The sequence below is a fragment of the Mytilus edulis genome, chromosome 2 (assembly GCF_963676685.1).
Source record: "Mytilus edulis chromosome 2, xbMytEdul2.2, whole genome shotgun sequence".
Taxonomy (NCBI): Eukaryota; Metazoa; Mollusca; class Bivalvia; order Mytilida; family Mytilidae; genus Mytilus; species Mytilus edulis.
The window spans coordinates 43,986,152-43,998,349 of record NC_092345.1 but is presented as its reverse complement, the minus strand read 5'-3'; the positions used below and the strand labels follow the sequence as shown (position 1 = coordinate 43,998,349).

The 12,198-nt window shown below is 31.2% G+C and overlaps 1 protein-coding gene across 2 annotated transcripts in view; it reads right to left on the bottom strand.

Annotated features, from left to right (window-relative positions):
* The window catches only part of LOC139512191 (uncharacterized), a 30,084-nt gene extending 22,708 nt beyond the window's left edge, over positions 1-7,376 (bottom strand). Inside the window, exon 1 of one of the 2 annotated variants that reach the window (XM_071299604.1) lies at positions 7,120-7,376. Coding sequence is in view for 1 of the 2 variants with exons in the window: in XM_071299603.1 (XP_071155704.1) it covers positions 2,089-2,137 (49 nt within the window). In the remaining variant the exon portion in view is untranslated. Of the gene's footprint in view, positions 1-2,088; positions 2,233-7,119 lie in introns of those variants that run through there. The other variant, XM_071299603.1, reaches the window with a different exon arrangement.
* Between the last annotated feature and the right edge of the window lie 4,822 nt (positions 7,377-12,198).

The window sequence follows — 12,198 nt, the reverse complement described above, 5'->3', positions numbered from 1 at the left end:
GTATTCGGGATTAATATGCTATATACACGGGTCATAATCACAGGGTTGACACTACTTAATTGTCAAATTGTTAGTATTTTAATCCGTAAGACTTTCTAAGATAACAATACGAATACTAAAAATCTGGACTAAAAATAAGTTTCAATTTGTAAGCGGGCATGACGTAAAATAGCGAATCAAAGAATTCAAATCTATTTATAACTAATATAGGACAATGCTGTTGATTAAAAAAAACTCCATTCCAGGACCTTTTGTTTTCCAAATAATTATTATTACCAATAATTGATAAGTTCCAGTTCGACGGGTTCAAACAGAAAGATTTGAAAGCAGAGAACATTGTGTATCTTATAATCGGCATGACTTTATCAGATGACAGAACTAATACTAAAATAAGGCTTGCGCATAGTTATATACTTTAATTCAGTCACGGACCCGCGATATCACGGGTGTGTTCTAGTAATAACAAAAGGTTATAAATATATCTTGTAAGTTTTAAGGATTAATTCGTCATTCTCTAACTAACAGAACCACAATGCGATCGCTAATCTTCTTCGGTTTTTGGAATTTCTTGAGTATTATAAATGGACGATGCATCATATTGAATTTCTAAAACTTTTAATGATCGTTCCTATAAACATACTTGTTTAATATATAAGAGTGCACACGACAGTTTTTTATTTTTTTTTATAATCAGTAGATGTCACTCTGAACTTGTATGTATTAAATGTAATAAAACAGGGGCGAAAGATACCAGAGGGACAGTCAAACTCATAGGTCGAAAATAAAGACAAACAGACAAATAATAGTGCACAAGACACAACATAGGAAACTAAAGACTAAGCAACACGAACCCCACTAATAACTGGATTGTTGTTTCTATGATTCCCAACAAGCAATCGCATGTATCTTTTCTTGTACGTAAATAAAGGCAACAGTAGTATACTGCTGTTCGAAATTCATAAATCGATAAAGAAAAAAAATCCGGGTTACAAACTAAAACTGAGGGAAACGTATCAAATATAAGAGAACTACGACACAACAGAAACACAAAACCAAAATGTAACACACACAGAAACGAACCATAATGTAACAATGGCCGTTTTCCTGACTAGGTACAGGGTATTTTATGAAAAATGGTGGGTTGAACCTGGTTTTGTGGCATGCCAAACCTATAAACATATTTGTTTAATATATAAGAGTGCACACGACAGTTTTTTTTTTTATAATTTAAGTCCACATTTGAATTGAACATGTGCATGAACACTAAATATACACTTATAAATTCCTTGCGTCCAGAAATCCTTTTTTTTATATTTACCTACACCATAAAATCATGCAAGTCAGGGATTGGTAAATACACTGCAACGTATTGGAGCTATATACCCAAAAGAGAACATAAACATAATTGCCAAATTCATCTAATTTATCTCATTTTATGTTTGCCTTTTTGGCACAGATCATACAGATTGTGAAACTTTCAGCATTTCACAATTTTCTACATTAGAAACAAGTCAGGAATATGACACTTAATATCCATTCGTTTGATAGTGTTTGAGCTTTTGATTTCGCGATTTGCTAAGGGACTTTCCGTTTAGAATTTTCCTCGGAGTTCGGTTTTTTGTTATTTGACTCTTTACAAACTCGATGGAGGGTATTCGTTTTTATTATTTTGCTAGGTTAAACTTTCATCTCCCAGGTGGCTGTCGTTTTACTTACGTGCGTATATATGGTACGAGCTCGACTAGTTTACAAAGAAAATTTTAAGTCAATCTAATTAAATAAATGAATGGGTTTATTCATATAATAATTTTTATTAGAATTAAAAATTGCGAATATTCAAATTGTGTGAACAGAATGTTTTTCGATTTTACTGAGTGACAGTGTCGTATCGGATAAAAACCGTATCGTACAAAAATACCTTTAGAAATCATTCCGATCCCGGTTAGTATATCGAAAACAGAGATTATTCTAGCACCTATGCAGCCTTCAAATACTGAAACTTGGTCATTTTGGGTCTATGTTCCGGATGGTTTTTTTTCAATGAAAAATATAAGGTAATTTTGCAAAAAGATATGTTTAAAATCTTACCTGGACGGAAAATCTGGCCTTCACCAGCACGATTTCTTATAAGCACCATTTTGTAAATTTACATTAAACTCTATCCAAACGATTTCTTATAAGCACCATTTTGTAAATTTACATTAAACTCTATCCAAATTTCATTTTGTTATAGTTATAAAAATCTAAAGGCAGTTTTATGTTTTAAAATTTCTTAATTTATGTTTGGAAACAACAATATATGTATTAATTTCAAAGGTCAGTGATTTGTGAAATATAATACTTTCGATCAATTGATCAATCACTCGAACAAAAAAAGTTAATGGACCAAATTAACAACAATTGTTTAATATTAGATATTTATTCTGCTTTATTTATTCTTTTTGTTTTATATCATTAGTCTTAGTTTCGTATGCTATATTATTGAAATCGGTAACATTCATTTTCAATCATACCTTATTTCTGATATCAGCTTTGATACCCTTCTGAACCTCGTTGTCACAAAATCAAAATCGAAATCAATACACCGTTTAATTTAACAAAGATCTAAGACAAGGACATCTAAAGGAAAATGAATCAGATCAAAAATAATCAAAAAACAAGATCTATTGTTATTGCTTTTGAAAATAAAAATAAATAACAAAACTTTGTATAATGAGGCGTCTGAGGGGGTAACTTTAAGTTAAGTTCCTTAAAATAATAAAAAAATCGTTATTGCTCTTAAAGAAATTAAATTTAAACAGTATTTTATGCGAAACAAAATCTTGTAACTTATATAGAAGGACGTGAAATTAGTTAACTCTATACCATTTAGCTACAAAAAATAAATATCTAAAACAATGTCGCATGTGTTAAAAACGTGGATAATATTGACTCACAGAATACAAGAAACATAGTTTTCTAACCATGTAAATCATGACAATGTTATACTATGTCTGCTTATAATTCATGTTACTTTGAGAATGAAGTCAACTTTTAACCTTGCTATTATACTAGTCTTAGTTCTAACCGTGTATTGTTTTTAAAAAGGGACGTAACACCAAAACTAACTTAGTATTTTAATTAAACATGCCCACTGACCAAATATTAAAAATACACGGTAACCACGTGTTCGCTTTTAACCAATGATATTGCTAGAAATGTATAGGAGGTAATAGAATATTAAAGAATTGCTTTTAATTCTATAGCGGGCTTTTTTCTATAAAAAAACCAATTCTGTCTCAATGTCAAGTGATATGAACATCTATACGTTAGTATACAAAAATAACCAAGAAAGTTTATATAAAAGTCTCTGTAGAGGTATTGCAAATTCTGTAATGAGATAGAGGACGAAAAACACTTCTTTCCCAAATGCCATAAATATAGCCTATACAGAAAAAATATTTTAACTCCATTAAAACCAATTCTAAGTGGAAAGATACTGCTAAAGATGACATGCTAAAACTTAAAATAATACTAAACCCCACATCTCACAGTCAAATTAAAAATACAGTTTCCGGTATAAGAAATTCATTAAAACTGAGGACGGGAGACCCAAAACATTTATTTGAACTGCTATTATAATATTGTATTGTTTTTTTTTTGTATATATGTTTGTCACAGATCTTTTTTTTTTTAGTTATATGGCAATAAAGTATTTGATATCTTATAACTTCATTCAAATCGTTCATTTCAAAAAGTATTACATGTACAACTTTTTATTTATTTTGGGAATTTGTGTTCTATACGTTTAACACCCGAAGAATCTTTAGTAGAACATTAGATATAGCGACGGGTTGTTGTCGCACTTATTTTTTTTTGCCGTTTCGAGTGAAATGGAATTTATAAATCATGTATTCCCCCTTTAGTCTACACTGAATTTACCAATGCATACTGACTACTCACTACTGAAAAAATCTATACCAGTACAATAAATCTGATAAAATGTTTATTATAAGAAGGTCTGCAGGAGGTCAAAGTATTAAATTTTGGAGAGCATTGCATTCTTTGTCCAAAAAAAACTTTTTCCTATTCGACAGGGTATAGAAGAATTTTTGATTAATTGATTGATACTTAACATCCATTTCAGCATTACTGTGCTATAAAAACAACCGACCTCACAGAGGAAAACTGACAGTCCTATATTCAATTAATATTGGAGTAAAGCAATTCTGTCACTAGCGGAATTCGCAACTCACAACATCAGTGTTGACAGGGTAGTGATACAATAGATCGACTACTTTATAGACTACCGAGGGAAACTGGAACATGAATGCAAAATAAAAAGCCCAACTACCTATACATAATGAATTTTGAAATCGTAAACTCGATGGTCACAGCTACATTCGTTTTCAGAAATTATTATTTTCAAAGAGTAAAAAAAATCATTTATGTCCAAGCGTTGTGGTTATAAGAATCTGAACTGTGTATTCGAGAGCTGTCTACTTTATAGTTTGGTCATAATTCATGTTACTAGCTATTGAAGAAAGAATTGAATTCCTTTTAAATGGATATGGAATTATTAAAAGAAAGAATCAAAGATACTTCTAATTGTGTAAATTTTTTAAGATCTATATACTATGTATGTACAGTCTTTATCATTATTTTCATACATCTTAATTCAATTGTTGTGTTGTGTTGTATGCATGCATACTATAGTAATATTTTACTGTGGTGAATCTTTCTGAGAACATACTCTATACGTTTGATTAAATTGTGTTCACTCCTTTAGCATATTCAGGCAAATAAATTAAAATAGGCTTAAACTACATGTACAACCCGAAACCTGTTGATATAAAGCATAACTTGAAGTTCGACAAAATAGTCCCACTTAACTCGCTTTTCCTGAATTAATATTGTTAGCATTTTATATAATATTTAACACAAGAACAAATTGATGAATTAACTACGTAACTGAAAGTTTTAATCTGTGTCGAGGCATTAAATTTTTAAAATTTTGATAACAAACTGAACTACATAATCTCAATATGAAAAATACTGTCTATTACTCAACTTTTTTTTTTATTTATTCCTTGAATTCTTCTAGTTTGATGACAAGTTATACAGTTCAATGTACTACGCAGAATTGGAAAACAACACGCGACTTTTAATCGGAAAGTACGGTTTTCATTTAATAGCCTTGACTATTGATAGTTTTAAGTTCAGGTCATGTTATCAGCATATAAACATAACTATAAAATACATCCAATTTTGATTTAAATACTCAGACATAATGGGAATGTATTATATCGAACAATTTAAAACCGTTTTGAACAAAATAGACCAAATACTCCGATTCAATTTATTTCATGGTTTCAAACTGGTAAAACTTAATTTGTTTTAACGACTTTTCACATTGAAAGTTTAGGAAAAATAAATTTCATATTTTAATTAGTATTATTGATATCCTGTTTGTTACAGTGTCTCAAGAGCAGAACACAATTTGTTCTATTCAAAAGATGAACTTTCAATAAACGAAAATGGCTTATGATGATTTGAACTAAAACATAATCATTAAATATACTTCGGTAAACTAACGGTAATATTTTTAATTACTTGATATTAAAATAATGGGAAAATGAATAATTCTTAAATTGATTTTCAGTGTACAAATAGCTTACTTGGTCAAGGTTTTTGTCAGAACAAACACGTGTTGTAGACACCATATCAAATATATGTATATACTTTGTCATTATTAAATAGAATGTTTTCACAGGTGTACATAAGTATTATTAAGTCTTCGTTACTTATTATGAAATTTTCTGCTGTAATGCTTGAAATTAATGTAAGCATAAAAATATAAAGATGTGGTATGATTGTCAATTAAACAACTCTCCACAAGAGACCAAAGACACAGAAATTAACAACTATAGCTTACCGTACAGCATTCAACAATGAGAAAAAAAACATACCGCATAGTCGGCTTTATAAAGCCCGATGTGACAAATATAAAACAATTCAAGCGAGGGAACTAACAGCCTGTGTACAAAATAATGAACGAAAATAAATATGATATGTAGCAACAAACGTCAACCACTAAATTACAGGCTCGTAACTTGGAACAGAATGTGACGGGCTTACACTATGTTGCCTTATGTTTTAGTTATAAAATATGAAAGAAACTGTACGAGTCGATTTTAAAAAAAAAGGTTTGTTATAAATCATGCCAGTACCGAATTGATAACGACTGAGCTGACCATATCCTTGGGGACTGATAGTCCTACAGTAATTAAAACAGACCAAGAGTCAAAATGAAACATTACGTCAATTTTTTTTATATATCATATATCATTTTATTCTGGTTTCACCTAAGTTAAAAAAAAAAAAAAAAGGTATACAGAAAAATACATTTATTAACATTACATTGCGTTGTATATTTAACAAATATCATTCAAAAGAACGTCTGTAATTTTGGAAATTTAATTTCATGCTATAAGGTGCATAGATTTGAAAGAAAAAAAACATTACCGATTGTTTTAGTGGGTTAAAAATGGAAGAAACGGAAGAACAAACAAATTGAAAAAGCACAAGAGTGAAATGAAAGCAGGGATTCATATTTTAGTGTACTGTACTGAATAATTTATTTTTGCTTATAAATACTAGTACTCAATTGGTTAAATTCAAACTTAGACGGTTAACGGAAGAAAAAAAACCTTATGGACTAGTAATTGCAATTTGGCACCATTTATATGTGGGCGGATATAAAAATCAGCCATTCATTTCTAATTATACCACATATTAAGTAATCGCCTTTAATAATACTATTGGCTTAATATATATACGAAAACAAGGTTGTACGCCAAGAATGCTATGAAAAATAGGCTAGAAAAGATAAAATCTTAAAAAAGAGACCCAAAGCTATGTAAATTCTGAATCTAGATATGAATAGATGGCATAAACACAGATATATAGTTTTATCAAATTGTCGAGTTTTCAATGACATTTACAAAAAGTATCGCTTTATCCAGACTTCAAGATAATCCTTTTTGTAAACAATTTCATATAGTAGTCATTAAATATTTATAAAAAGTTAGGGTTAAACATATATGTAAAATTCATGGAACCAAAATTAAAAATACTTACTTTTTTAGTTGAATTCCTTTTAAGAAATTCTCATGTCATATGTTCATTTTATCACTGTTGCTATTATCAAAATATCATTTTTCTAATTAAACCGCCATGTTGTATCTGATCAAGCGTTCGGTAGTCAAGATCTTCCGTTTAATTCTTTATTTGGCTGATTAATAGACCGACACCTTTATTTTGATAGTATATAATATATGGTGAATTGCTGACGGATAGATTATATAGTCAAGCAATTACCGTTTCCATCCATTTAAACAGATTAATTCTTTACGACCAATGTGTTTGATACATATACATTTTGAAGTTTAAATATGTTTTCAATATTTATAAATTTAAATACAAAGAGTAAAGTTTAAATGTTAAATTAATACTTAACATTTGATATTAATATCTGAAGTAAACATGTTTACCAGGTAAAAAGATTTCAAATTGTAAACTATCATTCATTTTATATTACTTCCCAACTTATTTCTTTTTTACCTCTACTGGATACGTACGTGTTTAACAACGCAAGACGGTCGAAGCATGCACAGCACGAGTTGTAAAAATAAAATAGACATAATTTTTTTTTTAGATGAAATGTTATTTATATAAACAAAGTGAACAATAAAAGCACAACAACAATTAATGCAAAGAATAGTAGGATTAAATATGCAATTGGTACGAACTGTGCACCTCAACTTACCGACCTTAAATTAGAAATATATTCCTTTCTAGTCACTTCTCCTCTCACTGGATTGGTTTTTGTTTTTAGCTTTTCGAGATCTCCATCTTATTTCTTTATAATTAAATGCATGACGGAATTTGTTCAACGATGAGAGGTTTTCTATAAAAATGTTTGAGAGATTATGCACTTGACAAAGGATGCATAAATACATTTTCTTTAATATACAGACTTGTCAGTATAATTTGTGATGTAGCTAGTTATCGTCTTTTTAAACCGGTATCGGACGCTTTACATGAAGAATGAGGAATGGCTGCAATCAACATCAGCAACGTTCTACATCACAAGGTGGTAACATTTGTAATACAACTTTATTTTCAAATACACTCTGTTCCTATTGGTTCCTACAGTTACACAACAAATATTTAAAACAATACATAAAAAAAATCCTCTGATATGTGACAGTTACCATTCGCCTTATATTTACAGCTCCTCTGGCTATGTTATTACTGTGGATCTAAACATAAATTAACTAAACATCTCCGAAAAGTGACATCTCATGGTCCTAAGTTTAGAGCGTCCCAACACATCAATTGAAACAATAACTTTAAAATAGTCATGTATTCCATTGAGGGTTCCGACAGAGCATGTGCTACACGAACAGTAGAACTGGAAAAAACTTCGTCAGCACAATCGGATCTCTGATAAAATGTTACATTCATAAATTGAAAAACTGTTTTAATGATGGACCAAAGTCAGTTTTCAGCGAAAAAGAGGATGAGACATATCTATCGTCTTTTCACGATAAGTATGTTGTTGTTCCTGCGGACATAGCTTAAAAATGTCTTTGACAGCAAATCGTACTACTTATGTTGGAGGAGAGGAAACGCGCGTCTGGCGTACGTGTAAAATTTTAGTCCTGGTATCTATGATGAGTTTATTTACCTGATTGTCATTTACTCGTTATTCTTTTACAGACACTTGTATTAGTACGATTAATTGAGCTTTCTACGCAGGAACAACACCATACTTCAAAAAGAAATAACGCTATAAGTTTATTATTTTGGGAAACCATACAGCATATTTCATTAGTAGTGAACAAAAAGATATAGCTTGCTACACAAAGGAACAAGGACAGTATGCTGGAGTTTCATATTGGCAACATATTTGTTAAATTTGGAGGTAGATCCTTTTTGTTTTTACAAATTGTTGACATTCTCATGGCAATCAACTGTGCGCCTTTCCTTGCTGACCTCTTCTTATTTTTATATGAGTCGGAGCTTCAGACACTTCTCAAAAGCAATAGATAAAAGAAGCCAGGTCATTTAATTTATCATTCAGATATGTTGATGATGTTCTTTCCATTAATAATATTCCTCAGAACTAGAAATTAAAGAAACAACAGACACGGCTCCACCCGCCTCATTTTAAACTTATACCTCGAATTTGACATACACGGTCATCTCAGTGACATAATCTATGACAAACGAGATGATTTTAATTTAAAATTATCAATTTCCCCCATCTTAGTAGCAATATACTAACTTCACCTGCATATGAGATATGTCGTTGTGTCGTAGTTCTATCATATTTGATTTGTTTCCCTCATTTTTAGTTTGTAACCCGGATTTGTTTTTTTCTCAATCGATTTATAAATTTCGAACAGCGGTATACTACTGTTGCCTTTAAATACATTTCACAACTTATTCGGTTTTCAAGAGCTTGCAAATGCTACTGAGACTTTGTAAAACATTTCTAGTGTCCCAGTGTCTGAGTAGTTGATGAACCAGGGCTATATCAAGGAAAGTCTCTTCGTTTTTCTAAAAAAAAAAATCATAGCAAGGTACTGATACCTTGTTGATAACTAGTCCGTATCAACTTCAAAATTAATACACGATGGCAACGAAGAGTAGATTCTGGTTACAGTCTTTGTTTTTCATCTTTAAAACGTTATATAATATTCTTTTATTTGTTTATTTGAATATTTCTTTTACTGTTAGATCTATTTTTGGTGATATCCATTTGACGTGGCTTGGTACTTGTACATCCCGTCATCAGTTGTGTTATTGAACTTTCACGGTAAATTTTTGTATGCTTGCATTTCATCTTTGCTTATAATCTTATGCCTTTTTTGTTTCTTTGTTTTAAAGTGATTAAGAATATAACACAATACTGAATGTTGTACCCCTATATTGACATATTGACCTGTAATGTCTGTTAGTTTTGTTCACACATCGTTGTCAATGAAATGGAATTTTACGCGTGTCATACAAGTGAGTATTAAGCTAGCTATAAAACCAGGTTTAATCCACTATTTTCTACATAAGAAGATGCTTGTACCAAGTCAGGAATATGACGGATGATTTTGATGTGTATGAGCTTTTGATTCCGTTATGAAATTTCCTCGGAGTTCGGTATATTTGTAATTTTCCTTTTTACAAAGTCACGATTATGATATTTATTTCCCAATCGTTTGAGTTTTGAATTTTGCCATTTGATGAAGGACATTTCGTTTTGTATTTTCCTTGGAGACCGGTATTTTTGCAATTACTATTGATTCAGGTATTTTTGCTTTTTATTGTTCACTGAAGAACAAGTTAATGCTAGAGTTTCTCATTGGGAACACATTTTTTCAGTTTTTCCAGCAGATTGTCGGCATTTTTATTAATAACTGTACGAATTTCTATGAATCTCCTTTAGGACCTTGTCAACTTTCATGAATCGAATTTCCTTTAGAAACTCACAAAAAAGGAAGACCAAAGAAGCTAATTCCTTTAATTTCACATACCGGTATATTGGGGGCCGGGTTTCCGCTGGCGGTCGCCATTTTCGCATTTTGCAAAAAAATAATAATTTTGGCGATTAAAAAATTTATCATTTGCGAAAGAAATATGTATAACGATTTCTTATGTTAATATTGTACTGTAGAACCAAGATTACTTTTAGATATTATATTAATATTTTTTTTATTAACTATGCATTTGCATTCAGGTATCGCAGATCAAATTTATTCGTTCATAGTGTGTAAATTTACGTTTTTTGATTGAATTAAGCCTTCCAATTGATATTTTATCGTGTGTTTTTCTATGTTGTGATGTTATGCTATTGTTTCAAAAAAAGGAAGTAGGTTTGGTACCATTAAAACGTTGAACCCCGCTGCAAATGTTTGCACCTATCGTAAGTCAGGAATCTGAGGTACAGTAGTTGTCGTTTGTTTATGTAATTTATACGTGTTTCTCGTTTTTCGTTTTTTTATATAGATTAGACTGTTGGTTTTCCCGTTTGAATGGTTTTACACCAGTAATTTTGGGGCACTTTACAGCTTGTTGTTCGGTGTGAGACAAGGCTCCATGTTGAAGGCCGTACATTGACCTATAATGGTTTATTTTTATAATTGTTATTTAGATTGATAGTTGTCTCATTGACAGTCACACCACATCTTCCTATATCTATTTGTTGTATCTTGACAGATTTTTCTGCTATTATGGAGAAGATCTGGTTCAAAGATACCCAGTCAGATGCAGTGCCTATTATACCATCTACTGGTGTACCCTTATTGCTGTTGGAAAGTAAGGAATGTAAAGTACATTTTTTCATCTTTTCAATAACTTACTTGTACAGTACAATGTATTAATTTATGACGCAAATTTTTAATGAGACGAGGTGTAACGTGTTAAAGTGAACAAAGTATGTGGTTTAATTATACATGCAGCCGGTTGTCCGAAAGTGTCGTTAGCAAAATGAGTCATTACGGCTTAATGATTCAATAAATCTTTAATAGGACATTAGTTAACGAGTCCATTAAAACGTGTTGAACGAAGCAATATTTTGATGCTTATTAACTATGGGCATCTAATGACGGATGCGTCATTATGCTATCATTAAATATTGGGTTTCCCTTAAATATTTCCCATAATTCCAAAAGATGTAAACATCCGTCGTCTGCTATCATTAACAACGATCTGACTATGGACATGGAAGCGACTAAGACAACAAGAAATCGGTCCAAAAAGTTTGAATCGTCAGAAATTACCTTAATCACGGAACTGGTGCAACAAAATATTTCAATAATAAGTGACAAATATAAGTCCAGTCACGGTACCAGTTCCGTGACAAGTGAAAAAAAATGTTCTGAGAGCACATTACCGAAAGGGTCAACTCTTAAGGTGTGTGTCCTAGATCCACCAAAGAAATTAAGACTAAATGGTCTAATTTGCACCAAGAGGTCAAAAATGCATACACAAAGAAGGCCCGTGACCATCAGACAACTGGCGGTGGTCCACCACCAAAACCCTTATCAGAGGCACAAGAGAAGAACGTCAACATTTACAAAAATTGCTCCAGTTTTACTGGGTTGCAGGGGGTGGAGTCACCAATTGATTCCAGTCTTACTACAACAGGTACAGTATGTT